The 24,800-nt window shown below is 51.6% G+C and overlaps 1 protein-coding gene across 2 annotated transcripts; it reads right to left on the bottom strand.

Annotated features, from left to right (window-relative positions):
* Window positions 1-10,044: 10,044 nt before the first annotated feature.
* Window positions 10,045-24,234, bottom strand: TBX3 (T-box transcription factor 3). 2 transcript variants are annotated; one of them, XM_061141854.1, is made up of 8 exons: window positions 22,618-24,234; window positions 20,695-20,962; window positions 19,722-19,781; window positions 19,321-19,467; window positions 17,280-17,356; window positions 16,036-16,193; window positions 13,891-14,567; window positions 10,045-12,061 (listed from the first exon to the last, which is right to left on the bottom strand). In XM_061141854.1, the coding sequence occupies exons 1-8, from the start codon at window positions 23,004-23,006 to the stop codon at window positions 11,597-11,599; spliced, it is 2,241 nt and encodes a 746-aa protein (XP_060997837.1). In that variant the 5' UTR covers window positions 23,007-24,234; the 3' UTR covers window positions 10,045-11,596. The 2 variants fall into 2 exon arrangements, with proteins under 2 accessions (XP_060997837.1, XP_060997838.1); XM_061141855.1 differs by lacking the exon at window positions 19,722-19,781 and having other exon boundaries at window positions 22,618-24,227.
* Between the last annotated feature and the right edge of the window lie 566 nt (window positions 24,235-24,800).

Genomic DNA, 24,800 nt, shown 5'->3' on the forward strand with positions numbered 1-24,800 from the left:
TAAAGATGTCAAGGAAAAAAAGGGCGGGGGGGGAGATGTCAAAGAAACTAGTCTGGCAAACAAAAAGCATAAAAGAGAAATAAAAAAGTCCCCCTTTTGGTGTCTCGTTTTCTTTTCTAACGGGCGGGCACTCACACACGGAGGTGTGCGAACGCTGTTGTGTCTTTGATGTTTCCCACGTGGGGAGCGTTTCCACTGTCAAATTGCTGGGGGGTGGAGTGTGCCTCCTGGATGGGGTTTTGATGGAAACACAAAGGTTATTGACCTCAAATACAAATTGGCTTGGCCCTCTGGAGTTTGCCCGGCTTCTAGCCCGCTCTCCTTAGCTACCAGGGCCCTGTTCTACCCAGGACAAAACAAACAGGGGCTGTCGGGAGAATTGCCTCTTCAAGGGCACAATGAGAAGAAGTGGAAACAATTACGCCAACAATTCAGACCGGGATGTTAAAATACTCACCACACAACCCCGACGTTTACCTAAATTATCTGGGTAATTGCCTCCATTTTCAGCTTGGATTTGGGCTCTGTAAATCCTGAGGCTTACAAATGATAAATAAGGAGGCTCCCCTTGAAGCCAAAGCTGAGAGAGAGGGAGGTCTCTCTCATCATTGTAGAAAGAACACAGAGGCGGAGTTCCCGAACTTCGTGATGAAGTCACCCCTTGGATGCAAAAACTTGGGCTCAACACTGAAGTTCTCGGAGCCTCTGTTTCCTCCCCTGGCCGTCAGAATGAAGGCTGCTATCTGGAATAAGGTGGAAGGAAGGAAGAATGGGAGGGAAGGAGCCAGGGAAGGAAGGAGAGAGAGAGAAATGGTTGCAGCCTCTTTTGTGTTTTGAATCATTACAAGCTGTGGAGAGGAATAAACATGACCTTATGGCGCCCCCATTCATACCAAAGCAAAGCAAATCACAAAAAAAGTCATTCAAGGCAAGCCTCAGCCTTTGTCTCTCCTCCCGCAGGCCTCCTGCTTTTCTCTTTCCTGAGTGTGAGATGTGAAACAAAGCTGATTCCACCTTGAGTGTACACAAGCCTGCGCCATTCTCTTTCCTTAGACTCTGATGATCCGTTATTTTTAAACTTCGTCCGAGATTTTTAAAACCAAAACCGTCTTACTTCACTTTGTGTAATAGGCACTAGGTTCATCCACCTCATTAGAACCGACTCACTCAAATATCTATACTAATGCCAATATATGGAATCTAGAAAGATGGTACTGATGAACCTATTTGCAGGTCAGGAATAGAGACTTGGACATAGAGAACAGACTTATGGACGGAGGTGGGAGTGGGGGGGAAGGAGAGGGTGAGATGCATGGACAGAGCAGCATGGAACGTCTATACACTACCATATGCAAAAGAGACAGCCAATGGAAATTTGCTGAATGACTCAGGGAACTCAAACTGGGGCTCGGCAACAACCTAGAGGGGCGGAAAAAGGGCGGGAGGTGGGAGGGAGGTTCAAGAAGGAGGGGACATATGTATACTTCTGGCTGATTCGGGCTTCCCAGGTGGCTCAGATGGTAAAGAACCTGCTTGCAATGCAGGAGACCCAGGTTCCATCCCTGAGTTGGGAAGATCCCCTGGAGGCTACCCACTCATGGTTACCCACTCCGGTATTCTTGCCTGGAGAATCCCATGACTAGAGGAGCCTGGAGGGCTACAGTCCAAGGGGTCGCACGAGTCAGACACAACATGGCTAATTCATGTGATGTATGGCAGAAATCAAACCAACATTGTAAAGCAATCATCCTTCAATTAAAAATAAATAAATTAAAACACACACACACACGTGCAGGCAAATTAAGAAAAAACAAAAACAAACGGAAACCGTCTACATCTTGCAACTGGTGCGTTTTCTACAGGATCCTGCGGCCCTGCCCCGAGGAGGTGACCTTATTGAGAACCTACTAAGTGCTGGGTGTCTCCTCCTGCCGCAGTTCACTTCTATTTCAAAGGGGTCACAAAGATTCAGACATGACTGAGTGACTTTCATTCCACTTCACTTCAAAGTCCTCCAGACTTTCTCCGGATTTGTAGCATCGTTTTCCATTTTGAAAAATGAGGGGCTAGTAGCCAACCTTTCCTTTAGACGTGGGGCCAGCAAACTTTTTCTGCAAGAAGCCACAGAAAGAAGATTTCTGACTCTAAAAGTCACACCGTCTTTTGTTGAAACAATTCAATCTGGCAGCCACAGAGAATGTGTAAATGAATAGGTGTGGCTGAATTCAATGAAACTTGATTTCTGAATACTGAAATTTGAATATCAAGTCATTGGCACACGAAATATTCTTCCTTTGATTTCCCCACCCCCAACTATTTAAAAGTGCAAAAACCATTTCTAGCTTACAAGCCACATGAAACATGGTGGCTCACAGGATCTGGTTCTTTCTTCTGACCTCTTTGCTCCCTCTGTATCTTATTTACAGGGGATGGCTATGAAGCTGGATTTTCTGGGATGCTAATCTGATGAGAACAGAGATCGAGTCTCAGACACAGCTACTTGCTTAATAAATAAATGGATAAAGAATGAATGACTCATCCTCCTCGAAAGTCTTGAAAAAGCGCCCTGCACTTCCCACAATGAACCAGCAGATGGCGGCAAAGGAACGGCCAAGCAAAGGCGGTAGAGCGGTGGCCGTGAGCCGCTTTTATTTCTGATTCTCCCTCCCCTGATCTCTGCAAAACAGGTAGCTCGATTTTTTTTTTTCCCCCGCCCAGAGGAAAAACCAAGAGTTAGTGTTGATTGACTGTGCAGTCCTCCCTTCCTGTTTGCGCTTCCTCACCTTTGCTCTAACTCAGAGGCCAGGGTGTATCAAGAAATCGGGGGAAATAACACTAGAGAGGCTTTTATGTCAAATAAACCCAGCGCAGAAATGGCCTGTTTATTAACAAATAGAAAACAAAAACGCTGCGTCTTCATCTCCCTGATTCAGGTCCAGGTTTTTGCCAAACGCTGGTCACACCATGCATACTTTTCTTGTGATTTTCCTGCGGCAAAGTCTTGGGGCAAAGTTTGGAGTGAAGTTGGGGTGGGGGTTGGGGGTTGTTGATTCAGGAGGGCTGAGCATGCATGGGTGGAGAGAAGTAAGGAGCCCTTGCTTATGTCACCTCCTATGAAATCCATCTTGTCTTGACGCAGGGAGGAAATCCATCTCCAAGTGGCCAAGTACCACCAAAAGGCTTTTTTTTTTTTTTTTGGCAAAACTTGGGAGTGGGGATGGGGGACTCCCCTGGGGCCCTATTTTATCAGAGAGGAGGAAACAGGAATACCCTCCCCTCTCTCCTCCAACATTCTGCCCTGTCTAGAAAGTTTAAGTGCTTGTGAATTTTCATGTGTGCTTGGTGTGTTTGCCGAAATAAAACAAAAGAGGGAAGCATGACAGAGAAAAATGCAGGCGACGTTTTAAAATGTTTCCACTATAACCTCTGCCTTCTAAGTTAATGGGGTTCCTGAGCATGTTTAGGCTGGCCTCACACACAATTTGGGTAGGTGCCTACTTTGTTCTAGGCTCTGCTGGGCAGTAAAGATAAAGGGAATTTTCTGCAGTGAAAAGAGGTCCCAGCCTTCCCCTTGTCCATTATTTCACCCAGGGATGGGGGGGCGGGGAGGAGCTCTGGTGACCCTCAGATCCTAAACACTCAGATCCCTCCCTGGTCAACACATACACATCTCTCTTCCAAAATTTAGGTCCCTGATTCCACCAGGTGTGGTTTTAATAAAAATTAAAAAAAAAAAAAAACATGAAAAACTAAGCCCTTCGCAAGGTCTAAATAAAGATGAAATCTGCCAACTCCCCACGATGTACATGGCGGTGGCTCTAAGGTGGTGTAGATGCAGGGGGACGCCTAGCCTGGACCCCAGTGTTCTCTCCCCAAAGGAGACTCCTCTGCAGCTTCCCTTGCCCTGGATCTTAAGGTAGGAGGAGAGTGTGCAGTAAAAGGCAATTTTGTTTTATGAAAAGTGGTTTCCTTTTATTACCTGTGATAGTCGAGGGGGGGTGACCTTAGCAACAGGAAATTAACACAGAATTCATTGGGAGTGATAATGACTGTTCATAATCATTGGGTTGATAAGTTAATATCATTAATTAGTCAGCTAATTAGATGATGCCTGAAGCCTTCCGGGTCTGGAGGCTCAGCTTCAAAATAAGCCAGGAAACGGTGTCCTTGCCGAAGGTGAGCAAGATGGACATCCAGAGAGATGGAGCTGGTCTCCAAAGCTACATTCCAAGTGACCAAAACCAAACTCTCCAAACAAAATCAGAGTCTCTAAACTCTGGAGGTTTTCCTCCCCAAAACCACCCCCCATTTCTTTTTGTCCCTCAAGCACCGAGTGCACCTTAATTTGCTTGGGTTCATATACCTCTGAGAAGCTGAGAAAAAATGTAGGGTTTCCTCCCTTAAATCTGTATATATACAAAGTACGAAATTTTTGTAAATGATTTCTGGGGATCGGCTGAAGTCAGGAGCCCTGGCCTCCAGTTAAGAGCCCTCACCCTAAAAAAAAAAAAAAAGAGCCCTCACCCTAGAGAACGCCCACTAGCTAAATGGTGCGTGCTTTCTGGAGAAGGGGCGCCGGGGCAAGGCCTGGTGTGGATTGGGGTACACCACTGGCAGTCACATGACTAACGGGCTCCTACCCCAGGACTGGGGCGTGGGAGCGACTAAAATAACTGCCCCCGACAATTGGCGCTCCTCAGGAGCTCCTGAGAAAGCGAGGGGTGCCTGGTTCCGGCACAAAAAGAAGGGGGGAAAAAAAGTGACGTCGAAGATGTCCGTGCTGGGGACTGGGGTGGGCGGCAAAGCGCAAAAGCGGGAGCAAGTCAGTGCCCCGAGCGTCAGTTCCGTGCCTGGGTGTCCTTGACACTTTCGGGACCTTGAAAGGAGCCAGGGGACGCCCCGGCCTGGGCCTGCCGCGCCGGCCGCCGGCGGGAGGAGAGCCTAGACTGGGGGGGGCGGGGGCGGTGGTTGCTGGCGCGGGCCCGGAGAAGCAGCCTTAGCTCCGGGTGCCATTCGCTAGCCCGAAACCAGAGCCCGGGTCATTAGCGGGAAACCGAAGTGGCGCGGGGTATCGCATTTCAAAAGCTCAAATTGACTGACTCGGATCTTTGGACTAGGGAGGGCGAGGGGTTGTCGACGGCTCGAACGGGGCCAATGTCCCTTCTCTAAGTCTCCCCCCCCCCGTACCCCCCCGTACCCCAAACTCTCACCCCCACCCTAACCCAGAACTGGCTCAAAGTTGCGGGATCCGAGGGACACAGGCCGCCAGACTTCATCCCAGCCGCGGGGGCAGAAAGCGCCTTGCATCTGCGGCGCACGGAAGAGGGGTCCTTATTCCCTACCCAAGCCCAAGGTGGGGGTGTTGTGTCCACCCATCACCCCCGCTCCTGCCACGTCCTCGCCCAGCCTCCATCCAGACCCCTGCCTCGGTCCCCCGGGTGCTTGGGGCCTCCAGATGCCCAGGCTGGGGAACCTGGGACGCGCTGTTCCCCAAGCAGAGACCCCCTTTCCTGAGCGGGGCCGCGCCCTCGGTAGCCTCCTCTCCCTCCTCTCGGAGGATCTATCTCCCCACCTGCCAAGCCCTGGGCTCCCACCTGGGACCAAAGAGTTCAGAGAATGAGAGAAAGTAAATTTGCTTAAGTTCCTGGAAGTTGATCAGGATCGAATCAGGAAAGAAAAGAAAACGATGCCTGCGCCGGGAGTGTGGCCACCTGCGGTCCCCAGCTTCCGCGCCCGGGCAGATGGAGCATCGCGAGGGCTAGGGTCGCAGGTGAGGACCCGAGGGCGGCGGAGAAAAGCCCGAGTCTCGCCCTCCCACCCGGCGGGAGAGGGAATCTGGAGTTAGCGTGGTCACCCCGGCGCACGACCGCGCGATTGTAAGGCGCTGTCCCTCTGGGTCCGGACCAGAGCACGGTATCCACTGGCGTGCCCCGCCGCGTGCATTCGTAAGTGGGGTTTCGGCCCCAGCCCACCGTCGCTGCATCCGCCTGGGAACAAGGGCCCCAAGCGTGCGGTCTCCTCCCTTGACCCGGGAGACAGGGCCAGAGAATGAGACCCCGAGATAGAAACTGCACTTTTGCCCCTCCGGACAGACGCCCGAAGAAATGTAAAATGGTCTCTCGTCTGAAAACCCGGCGAGACACACACCAAAATCCGACACACACGCCCACAGATTTCTCTACATCCGGGATATACGCACACCTCCACCTGAACTAGATAGACTGAGTGGTTCAAGTGGATTCCCGAGCCCACTTGGTCTCAAATGCTGGCTCCACAGTTTCCCCGGGCGCTCCCGGGTAAGTGGTTTCACGGTTCTGAGCCTCCGTTCCCTCTACTTCGTCAAACAAGGCTAAAGGTCGTCCGCGCACACCATAGGGTTAATTGTGAGGCGGCATTAAAGGCGATCTCTTTTGTGGGCGCTCAACCCAGTGTCTGTCTCTTGCACGTGCCCCGGTCTGCCAGCTCATTTTATTATTGTTGTTCCGTGTACTTTGAACGCCGACATCTGTAACATATACATCTTGATTATACGCATCTTGATTATAAAACAACCAAAGGCATCTACATCCGGAACTGTCTTGCGCAGCAACTTCGAAATACAAATTGGAAGAGACGTCTCCTGGTGGGGCACGTTCAAGTCCACGCGGGCGCACACGCATCTACTTCTAACACCTGTAGCTCCTGGCTCTAGAACGCCCAAAGAGTTACCCATAGGTACGAACTTTCTAGAGCTCTGTCTCTAAGAGCCAGGTCGCGATCGAGGCCTGGCATCTACACCCCAACAGCCACTCTCTTGGCTGGCTGCCGTGAGGTCAAAATTGGAAACCAGCGAGGCAGAAAAGCGCACGGACGCGAAGCGTTTCAAGCTTCTCGCAGAGCCCAAAGGCGGCTGCCTGTCTGCTGGCTTATGGGAAAGGTCAGCACCAGGGTTTTCCTTCTTGGATGGAATTTTTGGAAGGGCCTACCCGCCGGGAACTTGCCCCACAAAGGAAGGATGGGTTCTAGGGACAGCTCAGATTCAGAGGAAGGCTCTACACACAGACACACACACACACTAGCACACGCACGCCCGTGAGCGCACACGCGGCTCCATCGAGCTTGCTGGGACCCGGGAGGAAGGAGCGCAGGGTCGTGACCCCGGCCTCTGCTAGAGCGCGCCCTTCGGCCCCTGCAATTAGCGCCGGGAGGTCAGCAGGAACTCGGACGCCTTCACCCGCGGCTCAGAGCACAGCGGAAAAAAAAAGAAGGAAAAAAAAAAAACAAAAACGAGCCTGCCCCCTCCCCCGCCGCCGGTCTCAGACGCCTGGGCGCAGCCAGGCTTGGAGCCGACCTTCCCAAGCGGCGGGGGCCGAAGGGCTCAGGCTGGCACCCGCATTTGTCACCTTAAATCTACAAATCACGAAATCGCTCGGCCCAGCAGGCTGCGGTAGCTGACCCCAGCCCGGGCCCTTTATGGACTGCTGCTCCCACAAGCTGGGTGCCCTTCGTCCCCGTAGAAGCGACCAGGGTAGAAAGCAGAAAAAAACAAAACAATCCAGCGTTGTAAAGTAAGGAAGAGATAGCGCATTAGACACAAGGGAGTTGCGTCCAGGGGAGATTCTGAGTGGCTGTAGTGGGGAGCGGGGATCCTTTCTCTCTTTATCTACCGATAAGGAACTCGGGTTATGCCCAGTCCAACAGGGTCGGGGGAACTAGTGGAGCTTTCTACACGAATCAGAAAGGTATTTGGCGAGAAAATAATGAGAGAGGGTCCCCTTCATTGAATTTCCGAAGGCTCTTGGAAACCCAGAGTCGGGAAGGACTGTTTTTCTCATCTGAGGCCCAAACAGGAGTGAAAGTGATATTCAGGAAAGAGATGACGGCGGCTTCTTCCGATGCTGGGGGGTGGGGGGTGTGCTGAGGTGGGGGGCAGAGAAGGAGGGGAGCCCGGGCTGGGGGCGGAGAGGATGAGAAGGAGCAAAGGTGAAACCCCCCAGCTCCGGAATTCGGGAAGCTCCGGGGAGTCGAGAAAGCGGCCGCCACCGGGGCGCATTCGTGGGCCAGACAGATAGGTGGCACTCGAAGCTCGGGGAAAAAAAAAAAAGGCCAAGGCGCCGGCCCCGAGTGGTCTCCGCAGCGGCCGCCGCCACCATAAAGCCCGCGGCGAGATTGCGACCGGCGCCAGGTGAGTAATAGGCAACGAAATCCAGAGAGATTGCGAGCCGCTCACCCCCGTCCATCAGCGCCACAAGAGTTACTCATTAACATCACTATATACAAATAAGATACACGGGAGATTAAATTAAAAAAAAAAAAAAAAAAAGGAAGCACTGAGGTAGAGAGGCTGGCCACACATCTGAACACCGTCCGAGAATTTGGGGGGTGGGGTGGGGAGGAGGTGAGCAAATCGGGACCGAGAGAGAAAAGCATTCGTTCCCTCCTGAGGCCGAGCCAGTTTTCTGCCTCTCCCCACCCTGGTTAGGGAGAGCGCCTCCCGGGCACCCCCAACTGACTGCCACTTTCCTGGGGCGCAGGCACTGCACTTCATTGTTGGGTCAATAAACAGCCCCGGTCAGCTGCAGCCTCTGCGCGTAGGGCGCGCGCCCTGGAAATCTTCGGGCCCTTCGGGGAGCTAGCGCCCCGAAGGTCCCCAGGCCCCGCAAAGCTCCCCCACGCACCCACCTCCGACCCCGGTGGTTTTCCCTCCCACCCTGGGAGACAGCGCTGGAGAGGCTGTGGGCTCCCCACGTGCCTGGTTGGAGATGGAAGGGTCTATGCCCCCTCTCCAAAAGGTCTCGACCTCGATCTCCTTCCAAGTACAGGATGGGGAGGGCGGGCGGGGTTGGGGGGGCGGTTCCTCCTCGCCGGCCGTTCAAGAGGCCCCGAAGGTGACAGGGACTTGGGGCCGGGCTGGCGGGCTCCAGGGAGCGGGGGGCGGGGGTAGGGGGATGGAAAGGCAGCCGCCAGGCAGGCTCCGGCTGCGTCCCCACAATCAAGGCCCCCCGAGACAAGAGAAGGCCTGGAGAACCTTCCCGTCCTCCAACCCCCGCGACCCCCACCCCACCCGCCACCCGCCCCAGCACACTCACTTACACACACCTCCGAGGCGAGGCTGGGGGTGGGGAGGCCAGGAGACCAAAGACTGTCACGGCCTCACCATTTTTTATTGAATGTTTCAAAGATAAATCGAACTTCAAAAGGCAACTCCCCAAACAGCCCCGGAGGCTGGTTGGAGGGAAGAACTGGAGGAGGGTGTCAGCCTCCTGGTGACTTTTCCCTGGGAGGGGGTCAAATATGTGCCCTGGAATTACCTTTTGGAAACTGCCCTCCTCCCTCGCGGGACACAAAGTTTGCGCAGAGCTGGCCGCGCGTCGCACGCACAGTCCGGGCTGAGGACTCGGAGGGGTACATTGGGTCAGCCTAGTCCAATCTGAGACACCGGGGACTCCGGGGGACATTCGAGTTTGTCCCCTTCTCGGGCGGCCTGGAGGGTTGCTCCTTGCAGGCCGGAGCTAGCCGCGGGGAGATTCTGCTAGTTTTTTTATTTTTTTATTTTTTGCACACTGGGGCAAGAAAAAATTGCCTTGGATGGCTCAGATTGAAGCGCAGAGAAAGAGCGAACCCCAAGCGAAAACGTTCGCGGTCCTCGCACTCATTTTTGATCGGATTCGGCTGGGAAACACTGACTTGGGAGGGAACATTCTTTTTCCATTAAAACTTAAGTATCTGCAATTGCGAGTCTATCCAATTCTAATCAGCCCCCCTTCCGCCTCTCGTTTTGCTTCCTAATTTCAAGGAAAAGTAATTTCAGATTGAAGCGGCTCCCTTCCGCCGGCCGAGTAAGGGACTTTTGTTTTTAGCTTTGTAACTTGAGTGACATCTCTTTTGGGTTCAGTCGGGGCGGTCTTAATTATTTAAAGGCAAAGAGAAGGGGCTAAAAAGGAACCTAGGGAAGAAAGACGACTCCACTTTCAGGAAAGGTCCCTAAACAAAACACTTAACAGGAGGCCCAAAGACATTTCAATAAAAATTTATTGAAATTTCAACGAGATTTTTAAAGGGGGGGGGGGGGAATACAGAAAACCAAAGAACTCATCAACAATTAATAACACAAAATATACCTTCATGAAATTTTTGTCTTTAAACCATCTCTCAGCACCTGACTTTTTAACTGTGAATATATCTCTCTAGAGGCACCAATTCAAAACATCAACACTGAAGACAGTAAGTAGTCAATTCCACTTTGTTTTGAAGAAATCAGAGACTAGCAAATACAAATAGGAAAGAAAAATTAGAAAGTCAAACCACAGCCTCTGCACTCCCCTCCCCCCCACCCTCCCCAAGCAATCTCAAAAACACTCAGGAATTTCAGGTGGGGCTAGGAAGTGGCACCACCTCCCCAGTTTTGGGTAAAATAGGCAAATAGCACTTTCCCCCAGTTTTGGACATTAAAAAAGAAATTTTCTTTGCAGACGACTCTTTTGAAAAGTGTGTTGGTGTCGGTGCAGAAAGTGTGTTTTCTACTTTTAAAAGCGATCCTGTGACCTTGAAATAAAACTGACTATAGGAAAACAAAACCACAAAACCTGACAGCTGCAATCCTATTTACATAGAGCTATGTACAATGTCAATAAATTAAAGTTTAATTTTCCGAGCATTCATATTCCACCTATTTACAAGAGTTATCAAATAATTACATAAATACTTTGTCTAATAGTCTCGCTTCTTTATTTTTTTTTTTAAAAACCTTGTTATTGCATATACAGGAAACAGAAAAGAACTGCCAGAGGGACAACATGAATTCTGCTACAGAACTTAGATAAAATAAATTCATTTTTGGTATCTTCCCCATCCCTTCCTTTTAAGTCATCCCCCTTGGGGTTGTCAATGATCTAGGAAAAGATAAGGGATCATATTTTCTCTCTAAAAGCAAGCATTCAAAAATAAAACCCACAAATACATTACTGTGGAACATGCAAGAGACCTAGAGCTCTTAAAACATCACAAGAATTATTAAAAAGACACAGATTTCCTTAATAGAGACTAAACAAGGATGGCAGAGACTTCCCTCCCCAAACAATGCTGCCCAGTAATTTATTTAGAACTGATAAGCACGTCACTAGAAAGTTTTTAATCTTCACGAACAGAATCATGTTAATGTATCCATTTGTCCCCAGTATTTTTTTTTTTCAATTTTGTGTTTCCACTTGGGACGGTGAAGGGAAAAAAAAAAAAATACACACATATATATAGATCTTCACTGGGGGAGAAACTTTTCAACACCTCCCCTCCTGGGGCCTGGCTACCTCGGATCTTCCCACAGCTTCCAGACCAGCCCCCAAGGAGGTGTTCTGGCCGCCAAGGCTTGAACTCCTACCCCCAACAGCTCAATGCAACTGGGACGTTTCTGAGCCAGATCCCGGATGTATAAACCACAGCCAAGAAGACAGGGCCTGTTTCTAGCACATTCTCTCCAGGGAGTCCAGCACCCCTTTCCCAGACAGGGCTGCACAAAAAAGGGCTGACCTCACTGCACGCCCGCGGTTTATGTGACATACAACAAAGTGCACTGCAGACTGGATTGGACTGGAATGAAGAGACTTTTCTGGGGAGGGGTTTACGGGGAGGCGCTGCGGGACCTGTCGGGCTTGGCTTCCAGGCCGCTGACCAACCGCTGGATGTTCTGCAGTTCGCTGGTGGCCGCCTCCTTCTCCGGGCAGAGCTTGGGCGACAAGGACACGGAGCTGGAGGAGAGCGTGGAGGAGCGGCTGTTGAGTTCCGAGCCCGAGTCCACGGCCACCGAGGCCGGGCTGGCGGCCAGGGCGGCGGCCTTGCCGTCGAGGGGGCCGGCGGCGGCGGCGGCCATGGACGGCAGGGCGGTGGTGAGCAGGCCGCTGCTGTCGGGCACCGGCACGGGGATGGAGTAAGGGCTGTAGCGCAGCCGCGGGCGCATGGTGTTCAGGTTCAGAAAAGGGTGGCGGTGCACGGAGCTGGAGGCCGCCGCCGAGGAGGCGGCCGCTGCTGCGGCCATGTACGTGTAAGGGTAAGGAAACAGGCTTCCGAACGGCGACATGGCCAGGCCCTGGGCGAGGAGAACAACAGCGCAGAGTGAGCAAGCGGGGTCTGCGCGGTGGGGAGGAGCGGACCTCCTCCACCCGCCACCGTCCCTAGGATGAGTCCTTAACCTCACTCCCTTGGGGGTTGCGGGGGGGGGGGGGTGCGGATAGGAAGCAGGACGCTCCAACTTCTGCGTCTAGACCCAAATCTGAGCTGTGTTACCCTAAGCCAAATTACTCACTCCCTAGGCCTCAGCTTTCTTGTATGGCAACAACGGAGAAGTTCACCAATTCGTATTCTTCTGGGGGACTCTGGGGGTGTGAAATGAGCTGCTGCTGCCTGCAATATGCTTCACACAGGGAGCCTGGCCATCAAGACTGCTGGAAATTCTCCCATCAGTCAGTTGTTCCACCTGTTAAATGGGGCTACAGTCTACCCCACAAAAGTAACTGGCTGAAAAGCAGAGGGCATAAACTGCTGGACATACACACCCCCCCCCCACCATTCTTGTTGCCCCACCTCACAGCCCTCCCACTCCATTCTAAAAGTTTCTAAAAAAAAATAAATAAATCTGGGGAAGATCCTTAAGCAAAAGGAAAAGGGGCGAGGGTAGGTTGGAAGGGGACAGAGTAAAGGGTATTTGCTATAAACAGAGACAGAGAAATCACCGAGCCCCAGATATGCTGGTGGAGCCCCAGATACTACAAGTGGAGAGACTGAGGTAGGCCCCCGGGTATAGGAAGTCAGTCAACTAGCAAGTGGCAGAAGCAGAATTAAAATCCTGGGGCCCTGGCCTAGGCTAGCTCTCTTGGACCCACTGCCTCGAGTACTGTTACTACTTGTTGATCCAGGCAGCCCCTCAGCCACCTGTCACCTCCCCACCAGCGAGGTCTCCAGAAAGGACTAGACCAAGAGATGGGAGGGATGGTGGAAGAGCAGAAGCCTTTTCTGGTTCCCTCCTCCCCAGAGGGGAGGAGGCCAGTCCTGCCTCTTGGCTCAGGGAAGGGAGACGAATGTGCTCAGACAAAACAAAAGGCAAGGGCGTGCAGAAAACCCCATAGAATCTTTTTGCCCGGGTTCAGAGCACTTCCAGCGGCCTGAAACGTCTCTCCAGCTGCTGGGAGCCCCTACACAGCTGTCTCAGCCTTACACAGGCTGCTAGGCCTGCCACAGCCCCAGTCTGTCCTCTGACATTTCCCACGTGTGCACAAACTATTAACCCTCTGGGGAGCAGGCTGGCCTGCTTGCAGTGGGGGATGGGAGGGGGCCGGGAAGTAGTCGCAGGGAGTCAGTTCCCAATCCCAGGCCGTGGTATCTCCCTAGTCTTGGGGGAGGGCTGGCTGTAAAACATTTAAGAGACTTTTCAACTCTGAAGCTAAAATCACAGCCCTGGAAAAGGCCCCCAGAGCCTGAGTGCCTAGGGCTAGAGACTCAGGTCCACCACCTACCTCCACCACCTACCTACCAGCTGTGTGATCTTGGTTAAGTTACTCAACATTTCTGAGCTCTGCTCTTTCATTTAGAAGGTGGAGGTGATCATAGGATCACCGAAAAAGTCAGAATAGATCAAGCACTGAGAAGAGAGTGCCTGGCACAAAGGAAGTGCTGTGAAGAGTTATTATCTGTTATACCACCTAGTTACTCTGCTAGACACAGCCCTTAACTTAGGGGAAATTTTAAGTTTTGAGGGGGGAGTATGAGTTTATGATGAATCAATGAGATAAGCCTTGCCCCTAGTAATAATAATAAATTATTATTATTATTAGGTAGGGAGATTCGGTGAGGGTCTGGTTCTAAAAGGCAGGCAAAGGAGAGTGAATGGAAGGAGGGGCTACAGAGGCAGCTGATAAATACCTGAGAGGCCAGAACGTGCTGCTGGAGATGGAAGGGCAGGGTGGCCGACGCCCCCGACAGTCCCTGCGCCGCGGCAGCCGAGGCCATGGCCGTGGAATCCAGGCCCGAGACGCCGGTGGAGGCCCCGGACACGGTGGCCAGCAGGGGCCCCATGCCGGCCGCCATGCTGGAGAAGGCGCCCCCCATGGCGAACTGGCCAGGGTGCAGGAAGAGCGGGTGCCCACTGAAGAACTGCTGGCCGGCCAGGCCAGGGGCGAAGCCGAGGCCAGGAAGGGGGCCCTGGCCCAGGTGCGCGGCGGCCGGGTCCGTCTGCACGGTGAGCGGCGCGAAGGCCTCCTTGCCCGGCAGCGTGCGCGCCTCCTCTGCGGCCTTGGACGTGGCCGCGCTCTCGCGGCCCGGGCTCCGGCGCTCCTCGGCGCCCAGGCCGCGGGTGCTGGACGAGATGGTGGCCGGGCTGTGACGCGAGTCGGGCGATGCCTTGTCAAGCCGCCCGCTGTCCCGGGGCCGCCCGCCGGGCTCGGCCGCGAAGAGGTGTGCCTTGACGGCCGGGCTGCCCTTGTCCCTGCACGGATCCTCCGACGTGGTGGTGGATATCTTGGCCGCGTCACAGGCCTCGGGGCCATGCTCCTCTTTGCTGTCAGCCTCCCCGTCGCTCTCCCCCTCGCTGGGACACAGATCTACCGCGGGATGGGGAAGACAAGCCAGGCGGAAGGGCGTTAGCTCTAAAACCTGGGCCAACAGAACTCCAATGCCCCACTTGGAATCCCCAGCTCGGCCACTTCCCAGCTGTGCAACCGGGGGAAAGCCTCTTAACCTCTCTGCACCTCAGTTTTCTCATCTGCAAAGTGGGAGTGTGACAATACCTCAGACTTTAGAGGAAGGGTTCCACCAGCTAGTCATGTATTTCAAGTCTCTAGCTAGAGCTGCAATCCTCGCTGCAACCCTTCCCAAAGGAGTAGTGAATTTTACTATTTTATACATGTGGACTGATCTACTAGGTCAGACAAAGCCTTTACTGTCCTTTTCCCTCCACTGGATTGCAAATTCACTTTAAAAAAAAAACTGATTTACACTAAAACTCAGGGCAGGAACACCTTCAGTTACCCGCTTTGTTCCCTGAATGATTGATTTCAGTCCCTTCCACAGATTTGTGGACTCTTTCAGGAAGACTTGTTTGGAGAGAACCCTGAGGTCTGAATCGGTAGTGGCAGACATGAACTCCCCTTCCCCAACACACACACACACCCCCCTGAGCCTTCTCTGTTTGCCTCTGTCTCTGCAGACAGAGATGTCTGCAGACAGAGATGGGTGATGGTTGGGGGGGGGCCCACTCACTGCCTGGAGACAATCATAGATTCTCTTTTGCTCTCACCACACCCTCTGTGGGTGTCCTACCAGAAAAAAAAGAAAAAAAGAAAAAACAATCCCATTTTGTGTTTAAAGCTTAAACAGATTGAAGACATAAAGGACTTTCATTTTATTTCACTTAAAAAACTGGTTTCTTCCCCTTGAGAGCATGTGTGTCTTTCCATTAAATAAATAGTTCTTGCTCTTTAAACACAGGAGATCAACTGAGGATCTGAACAGCTCCTCCCCCTTCCACCCCTGCCCTCCCCAGCTCCCACTCTTAGGGCTCATCTCCTATCTCAGGTCTAGGGTGGCTCTAGAGCTGAATTTTTCTCAGCCCCCTTCCCTGTTCCAAGTGGCAGAGAATCACCTGTGTTCCCCCTCACCGCGCCCCCCCCCACCAGTCCAACACATTTTAAGCTAGAGTTCAAAGATATTAAAAAAAATAAAAATATATATATATATATAAAAAATCAGTTGTTACTTGGTTGGAGGTACAAAATAGAGGGATGCTCCAGCCCCCCACCCCCAGAGGGGACACAGGAAGAGAGACTACCCCTTCATCCCTGCCAGACCAATGTCTGGCAGAAAGGAATCTGAGAGCTCAGACTAACTTTGAGGGGCTGGGGGCACCCCTGATTCCCTTTGGTGAGATTTGGCTTCCGTTTTACAAACTTCTAGAAGGATCGGAAGCTTTGCACGGGCAGATTCCCTGGAGGATGCTCCCAGCTCCCAGCTCTTCGTTCAAGCCTCCAAGACGTGGAGAAATCTGAGAAGGTCAGAGGTGGCCAGGCTCACCTTTGAGGTTGGATGTTCCTACGGTGGACACGGCCGGGGAGGAGGACTGGGCGAAGCAGTTGAAGGCGGCCTGTTCGCTGGAGGACTCGTCTGAGGTGCCATTCTCCTTTTTGTGTCTGTCATCAAACACCCTCATGGACTGCAGGGTGAGTTGCTTTCTGTGGCAGAAGCCGACACCCAGCATTATACAGGATGTTCCCCCCTCTCCAAAAGGTTCAGGCACACACACCTCACCCGCCCTGCATCCGGGATGACACTAATTCCCAGAAATCTCTATGCCCTGGGGGCGGCCACAGGGATCCAAACATTGCTCTGGACCCTGGGACCGGGCTGAAGACTGTAGCCCAAGGGGAGGGAGGGAGGAAGAAGGCTTGTATTCAAGACCAGAGGGTTTCCCTAGGAAAGGGGCGGCTGGCTGGGGCTTGCTCTTTAACAGCCAAGAGCAAGAGGGGAGATGGGAGCTGGCCAGAGATCCAGCTGAGCAGCCAGCCTCACAGACCAAGGAGAAGAGAGGAATCAAAGTAGTGAATACAAACAGCAGACCAGCTCTGGACTGGTTGCTAAGATTGGGAGGAAGTGGTTATTTCATGGTGCACTTTACTGTAATCATTTCACCAACACATTAATCGGACTAAAAAAGAATCTATTTCCAGGTGAGAAATTATTTTTTAATGCCCACCCACTCCCCCAGGGGATAGGTTAAAAGTTGGGGCTGATTTTCTAGATTTTCAAAATTCTTTGAAAGCAAGTGGGGGAGGGGAGAGCTTCTTTTATTTACCATCCAGCTGTCAGCTTAATGCAAAATGATACATGTCCCCACAGAAGGAGGGAGTCATATATGTCTCCAGGGGCCTAGTTTCTGTCTGAGGGTATTTGCGAGACAAGATTGCAAAAATTCCAAAGCGTTTTTGTGAATGGCTTAGTCCTTTCCTGGGACCTGCCCAGAATAAACCTAAATTAATTAGGAATTAATAGGCGTCTGTATATAATCTGTTATCCCTGATACTTTTCTTCCAGAGACATCTATGGGGGTGGCCTAGCTGACTTTCTTTAAGGTAATATGGAGGAAGAAGAAAAAGTAGTGTAGTGAAATCTGTAGATTCTTGATCAAGGGGGAGTACATTGTTTTCCACCCTTCCCACCCTTCTCAAGATAAGGGTCTGCATCCCACTTCTAACAGCTGAGTCCTAGGACTCAGAAAAGTGATTTTCTAAATTGTCTGAGAAATGACTGCCACAGCTCACCTTTTTTCTCTCCTGCCATTTCCAGTGTCCCGGAAACCTTTTGCAAAAGGGTTGTTGTCTATTTTTAACTGAGTTATCTAGAGGAGACACAAACAAGAAAGAAACATTGGCCTCTTTTTCTAGAATGTTCCCAGAGTGTTGTCCCCCAACTCAAAGGATCCACGCGAAATCTGACTTCCAACTGGAGAAGTCATTTGGACATGCCAGGTTAAAGAGAGAGAGCAGAACACAGCAGAAGTTTGAGGGAGCCCGGGGGGAAAAACCAAAGGAAACTGCCATGGCTGGCGTTACCCATAGGAGGCCAAACCAGGGATTCTGGGCTGCAATGATCCTGCCTGGGCAGCCAACAGCATGGGCTTAGAAATGGAAAAGTTGTCAAAAGGGCAACCTGTGGATCTTAAAATTATGCCTTCATTTTGATTTTTTATATATATATATATAGTGCAATTGATCATAAAATATGTTATGGTATATTTCCTGCCCAAACACATGCACACACATTCACACAGCACACCTTCCAACTTTTTCTGTAATCTAATAAAATGATCGATGGGGTTTCACTACCTTTGTGCTGGACTGAGTTTGATTTTTTTTTGCTGGGTGTTGGGGATGGGGGGGGACATGTTTGAGGAATTACAATATTGACAATTACAGAATTTAAAGGACCGAATGACCGCTGAAAGCATTTGTTTTCATTTATATGCCCCTGCCACCGCCATTAGGTGGAGAAGGCCCGTGGCTGCTTTGATCAAAAATGCTATATTTTATTATTCCATTAACAACTTATATTCACAGGGTACTGGGTCTAAGATTGTGCATTTTACACACTGAGGAAAAATCGTATGTCGTCTCTCAAATCCCTTTCCAGGGATGGAGGCAGAAGGGGATGATGTATACAGAGTTCGCTGGAGGTGGAAAAAGGGCCCCCTGGATGGATTCTTGCTCTTGGAGTCAATTCCTCTGCACTTCTTTCAGGGAGAGGAGACCCTGATGTCTTTAGTCTTCATATGAAGAAAACATACCTGGAACACCCCATCAGCGGGCCACAGAGAACCCACCCATAGTGAGAGTGAAATCAAAATGTAGGGCGGCATTGTCCGGTGAGCTGGATTGGCACTGAGGGCCAGGGTTCAGAAGTTGAAGGGCAGGGGTCTTCAGGTGCCCCCTGCCGCCCTCACCCCTACCCCCAGTAACTGCCTGCTAACAGCCACGCTGGAGACTGGTGGCCTGGCAGCACTTTCTCTGTGTTGCTCTGTGCACACACCCATGACCTTCAGGCAACTATAGCTTACATACCAGGTGCCCTCTGCTCTTCCATTTGGGGGTACTCCTAATCCCCGGCCTCAGGCCCAGGGAGGGGAAAAAAAAAAAGCCTTCAAATGAAGTGGTGACTTTGGTCATCTCATCTCAAAAGACTCAGACAACTCAATTAGCATGACCCTGTGATCAGAGTAGGTTTTTTCCAAACACACACACACACACACACACACACACACACCATAAAAAACACAGCAGCATAAAAGGTAATAAAAACCAGACCAGCTACTCAGGATTTCTGGCTAGGGGAGAAAATCTGGTCTCCGCTGAGACTCCCCTCCCAAGATCCCTACTGGCTTTTGCCTTCAATTTTTAGCTGGTTCCCTTCGAACCTGATTTCTGGATCCTTCTTCCTGAATGCAAAGAGGATGAACCTTGAAACAGACAGGGGAAGGCTCGGGTGGGGGTGGGGCAGGCAACCTTAAGGTGGTTACAGGAGCTTCTCACTGGCAGTGTTAGTTTGACTTTTTTTTTTTTTTTTTCCCCCACTCAGCATTGGATCCCTAGCTGGTTAAGTTTTTTTGGTTTTCTTTCTGCCTCTGCTATGTGCCGGTACCCCCTTTCCCCCAAGCTCCACTGAAGGTCAAATCACAAAAGAAAAATCAGACTCCCATTGCAGTGCTCTTGTAACTTTCTCATCCTCACCCCAAAGCAGCTTAAGGGATGGAGGTGAGGGTGGGGAGGTGTTAATATCACCATTAAAAAGGAAAGCAACTTTGGTTACCTTATCATTCTGGTATGCAGTCACAGCGATGAATTCGGTTTCGGGGAACAAGTACGTCCGAAAAGTACTATAAGGAAGTTTTAAGATGTCATTGGCCCTCACGATGTGGAACCGGGGCTGGTATTTATGCATGGAGTTCAGTATAGTCTGCAGGGGCCGGAAGAGGAGAGACACACATCACAAGAGGATTTATCGGGGGACCAATGCGTTCCTAGGACCCCTGCCAGGGTGATGTCTACCCCACCAACGGCACCGGGGACCCCACCTTCTCGGAGTACCTCGGTGGGAATCTTCAGCTCCCCACATGTTCTGGAGAATCCAAATTGCTCCTCAGTTTCCAAAGGATGCCCTCCCCCCACCACCCTCACCATCTAAGGTTGCTTTGTTGAACCCTAGCCTACCTGAGTACCAAAACTATAATTCCCCTGCCACGTTGCTTGATCACTTGGGAAGGCCAAAGTCTTAAAAGATAGAGAAAAACATGCATTTTAATTTACAAAATGATTCAGTCCTTTAAGCGCCCACTAATTGATGAGCCCAATCCACTTAAAGCCCTGAAAGGCTGAACTCTAGAGAGGAATATTTATGCCTTAATCAAATCAAGGGCTTCAAATGCAATTCCTGCCCGCTGAAGATATGTCCGTGCCATTCATGTCTTCCTGGGCCTAATCTTTCCGCTTATTCCTCACTTATCACTCTGTTTATTTTATTGAAATGTTGGGGAGGCGTAGGGGCAGGGGGCAAAAGGTCCCTTGCTTGACTTTTACAAGCAATCTAAGTCTCTGGAAAGTTTCTAGGGACTCCCGCGCTGAATCCATACATATATTCGCAACACACATGCAATTTTTGTACTGGGAGATCTAGGTCTCATTTCAGGTAAACCTGACCTTCACCTGAGCCCAATTCCTTTTTAGTCCAAGGGAAGAAAAATCTTTCAAAATCTGTACCCACACCGTCTCACCAACGCAGTTGAGGTTTCGAACCTTAAAACCCTCCCAAACAATAATACTATGACTCGTTTCAAAATAGAAGTATGATATCGTAAAACAAATCCTTTATGAACATCTAACTTTAAGGTTGATTTTCCATCTTCACGATGGATTTTTAACTTTCCTGTCAGGTCAAGCAGTTACCAAGACCTGGCCTTGCCACAGAACAGGAGCCGATGAAGTTCTCTCACCCCTCACTAATTTAGAACGCCAGGCCTTCTATTATCTGAAGAGAAACACCCCGGAATTCTCTGTGGATCGAACAAGTTTGCTATGCTTCGTAACTGAGAGTGAGCGAGAAACTGGATTTTACCTGGAAGCAGAAAGCACTGCCTTTGCTAGGGAGAAGACAGGAAATTTTAGGAAGGCAAGCAGTGAAACTTACAAATCCATGTTTGTCCGAAATGTTGTTGGTGAGTTTCAGTTTGTGGAAAGTGACAACTTTGGACATCCACTGTTCCCCAGTAGCAGGGCTGTCCGGGTGAATGTACATTCTCTTCGGCATTTCAGGATCAGCCTTTCCTGCTACCATCCACCGGGAATTGTGAAATTTATAGCGACAGTCATCCGCAGCGATAATGTCCATCAACAAAATATATTTGGCTTTTTTATCCAGCCCAGAACATCTTACTTTAAATGGAGGAAACATTCGCCTACAAGGCAGAGAGAGGAGGGAAGAAAAGAAACGGAAAAAAAAAAAAAACCACTCAGAATCTTGGGTTTGATCCCCTATGCTAAAATACTTCAATCAAATTTAAAACTTTGTTACAATTGATGATCTTGTACCAGTTCAGAGTAGGACGGCTGGGTGCGAAATTGCTTCCTTCAGCAACAGAAGGATTAAATACGCTTCAATGTCTCTATTTTAAACGGCCCAAGATTCAAAACAAGTGAATAAGGGAACTGGGTTTCTCTACATTGTCTAATAATTTATTTATAATTTTTTGGTCTCTTGTATGACTTTTGAGGTTGCCCTCCTTAGAGGGAAATTCTTGCTTCTGTCTTTTCCTGCGGGTGTCTAGTTCTAAACAGCTTGGGGCAGGATTTTAGTCGACTTTGGTTAATCAAGGCTAGAATTTTCCACCAGCCAGGATGAGAGAATGTTAAACGGATCAAGAAAAGAAATGTCAAGTCGGGACCCCTCTCCGCTGTGGAACAGTAATCCCGCTGCTGGCGAAATGAAACTACTTCGGTGAGTTCTCCAAACGAATTCTGCAGACTGGGGTGAACTCTGAGGCCTGATCACCAGCCTGCCTAGCGCGCTGCTAACCACGTTCCCCCCACTGCTTGGGGCCAGACCCAAACTGCAAGACTCCACCACCAAACTGGTCTTTATTTCCCTGAAGTGTTAGCATTCGGTACTTTTGACTTAAAAGGGAGCAGGGAATGCATCGCTGTGAAACTGTCTTCTGGGCTGGAGGATAAGTGGCAAACTTTGGCCTCCTTCAGCTTGGAAAGACACAGAGCTAAAGAGAGGGATTTTCCTTTTATGCCTTCAACTGTATGCCTTGATAGACTTCAATGCCATTTAAAAAAAATCAGTGACTTTAAATGACAGGCACGTTTTGGTCAGGCCAGGACCTCTAAACAGTATGTAAAATATAGTCGATAACAGTCATACATGAAACAGCAGTACGTGTCTCCCTGCTGGCTCCTTGGGTTTGCAAACACAATCTGAATCATCCAGAGTTGCCTGTTGAACTCTCCCTTTGATTACAGACACAGGAACTAGCATGGACAAACCCCAAATGCCCTTCGATTTCTCCCTAACCCTGGCAGGGGGCAGGCTCAGGCCCCCTCCAGATCCAGAAGCTAGGCTGGAGGGTTGAAAGGGCAGGGCAGTTTCTGCCAGGCCTCCCACTACCACACAAACAAAAAGAGCTGTTCAGTGTTGCTCTCTGAAAACAAAATGAAACAGAAAAAATACAACATCTACAAAGACACAGGGATGGTCCAGAAAGGTTTGCACAGTGCTTTCCTGCAATGGGGGTGCTTTTCTTTCTTCCTGCAGATGTCTGTGTACCACTGAAAAATTCTATCTATCCCATAGAAAACCCAGTATGTAGACCAGGTAGGAAAAACCACCGGCTGCAGACGCCCAGGTAAGCTGAAATTTCCTATCACTAGGGCAAGGCCGGGGATCTTTCTGTACACAGTTCCGGGCGGGGGTGGGGGGGGTACTAAGTTTTCCTCTAAGTCAAATAACTGGTAAACCGACTGTTCTGGAAGAAGATAAATAAAAGGAGAAAAGAAACCTCCAGTCGCTTAGGGGAGTTGTGGGGGCGGGGAGGGTGCGTGGCTTGCTTACCTTCCCGACTTGGTAATGACCATCTCCGTGCCCCGCTTGTGGAATTGATCCCAAAGTTCTTTGGCCTCCAGGTGTACCTTGGGGTCATCCTCTACTTCTTCTTCGGGTTCCATGGTCTTCAGGGGCCTCAGATGGGTCTGAGGTCCCAGGGACGAGAATGGGATGCCGGTCTCGGCCGCCCCCACCAATTGATCCATGATCGGCTTGGCCAGGGCGCCGGGCAGCGAGAGCGCCGCCGCGCCGTTGGGAGGCAGCGTCAGAGCGGGGAAGAAAGGCGGCTGATGACCCAGCACCGCGCTCATGGCGAAGTCCGGCGCCCGGTGAGGTAGGAACGGATGGTAGGCCATGCTTGTCCCAGGAATGACCGGATCTCTCATGGAGAGGCTCATCCACTCCAGGCGGGGCGCTGGGCTCCAGCCGGGGACAAGTCCGCAGCTGCTGTTTAGTTTTGGTTTGGTTTGTTTTTTTAACAGCAGCGCATAGTTTGGAGGGGGGAAAAAAGCGAAAGAAAAAAAAAGGCGGTGGGAGGATCACAACTAAAGCACCTCAAAGTGAAGAGGGGGAAGTGTCTTTGGGGCAGGGGAAGGCCGCTTTTAAAGAGGGCAAGGCGAGAAATCAGGAGACATAGTCGCTTGGGTGACTGTCCCGGTGTCTGGCGTTTCCAAAAAGCCACTCCTGGAAGTCGGTTTCCGAGGCGAGGGGAGCGAGCAGGGTCTGGACTCGCGCCGGAGCCCTGCCGCTTGGCTCGAAATAGACACGCCTGCCCTGGGTCCCGGCGATTGCTCCCCAGCCCCCAGTTCTTTGTTGCCGACGCGGACGGCTCTCCTAGGAGACTTTTTTTTTTTTTTTTTTTACCTTTTCTTCTCCTTCTTCTTCCCCCGCCCCCCCGTCTCTAGCCTTTCCCTTCGGCTCGCGGGAGGCGTCTGCAGTTGCGCTAGACCGGCTGGAACTGCGAGCGAAGAGAGCGGAAAAAAAAAAAAAGTCTCTCTCCTTAAAAAAAAAAAAAAAAAAAAATCTCTGATGGAAGCCCTCTTCTACCAGCGCTATCAAAACTTGAACTGCAAGCGGGCTTCCGTTCGCCCTTCTCCTCCGCCTTCCTCCGCTCCGAGCCTCCGGAGGGTGTCTGGGTTTCAATCCGAATCTTGCTGTGTGTGCTCTGCTCCCGCGCCTCTCCTTCCTTGTCCTAAAACGTGAGCGAATTCCCTTCCTAAATCTGCGTCCAGACGCGCAGTGCTGGGAGGATTTAGAAGGGGGGGGGGGGGAGGAGGAGGGGAATGAAAAGAAGGGAGAGAGAGAGAGTGAGAGAGAGACGGAGTGGGAGAAGGAGCGCCAGGAGAGGGAGGGAGCGAAAGAAAGCCAGCGAGAGCTCCTCACCACCCTCCTCCGCCTCTAGAATTCCCCGGGCGTCTGCTCGGCGGTCTAGAAGGTCGGACTCTGCTGTGGGCCGCGGGGAGCCGGAGGCCTCTTGATTGGCTCTTTGACGCTTTCGGACCAATTGTGTTGCTGCATAGGCGTGGTTTTCACAGGTCGAGTGCTGGGGGATAGAGCCGAGTTATAAAAAGAAGGTGTCGGAAACTGTAACGTCGCAGCGCCGCAACGGTACTACTGCCTGTCCTGTGAATATGTCAACGTGATCAGAGGGAGGGCGGGGAGCCACTGGGAGCGCGCGCACCGGGTCGCCTCTAGGTGGCTTATCGAGAGATCGCCGCAGCCCCGGAGCTCGCTCTCTCGCTCTGGCTCAGTCCATGTCTGAAATGCCTCAGTCATCCAGCCCGGGATCGAGGGAGGAGGCTGGGCAGGAGGGAGCACGGGGGAGGGAGGCGGGAGCTAGCGAGCCTGGCCAGGAAGGCGGAGAGCGCGCCGGGCGCCGGGCAGGGGCGCTCGCCTCTCGCGCGCTCGGCTCGCCTCTCGGGCCGCCGCGGCCGTTTCCATCTCCCGCTCACCCTTTTAACCCGGCTCCGGGCGAGCCGAGCGGACGGCCCCGGCTTCCGTGAGCTGCCATCCGGCCGCCGGGCGCGACAAAAGCCGGGCGCCGCGGAGAGGCGAGCGCCGCCGAGTCTCCAGGCTTGTGCGCGCTCTCCAGCCCCACGTGGAGCCAAGCTCCTCCCGGCCGCCGCTCAAGGGCTCCCGAGCTCGGGTATTTCTCGTTGCCGGTCTGCCCGGGCAGCAGGGCTCGCGCGCGG

The sequence above is a fragment of the Dama dama genome, chromosome 5 (genome assembly GCF_033118175.1).
Source record: "Dama dama isolate Ldn47 chromosome 5, ASM3311817v1, whole genome shotgun sequence".
NCBI lineage: Eukaryota > Metazoa > Chordata > Mammalia > Artiodactyla > Cervidae > Dama > Dama dama.

What these genes read in the sequence shown, in the direction of transcription:
- TBX3 (XM_061141854.1), bottom strand. Translation starts at nt 23,006, where the DNA reads ATGAGCCTCTCCATGAGAGATCCGGTCATTCCTGGGACAAGCATGGCC. An exon ending in TTTCGGACAAACATGGATTT is followed by an intron (nt 19,782 to 20,694) that starts GTAAGTTTCACT and finishes CTATCTTTTAAG; the next exon opens with ACTTTGGCCTTCCCAAGTGA. An exon ending in AGGAACATCCAACCTCAAAG is followed by an intron (nt 14,568 to 16,035) that starts GTGAGCCTGGCC and finishes ATCCCGCGGTAG; the next exon opens with ATCTGTGTCCCAGCGAGGGG.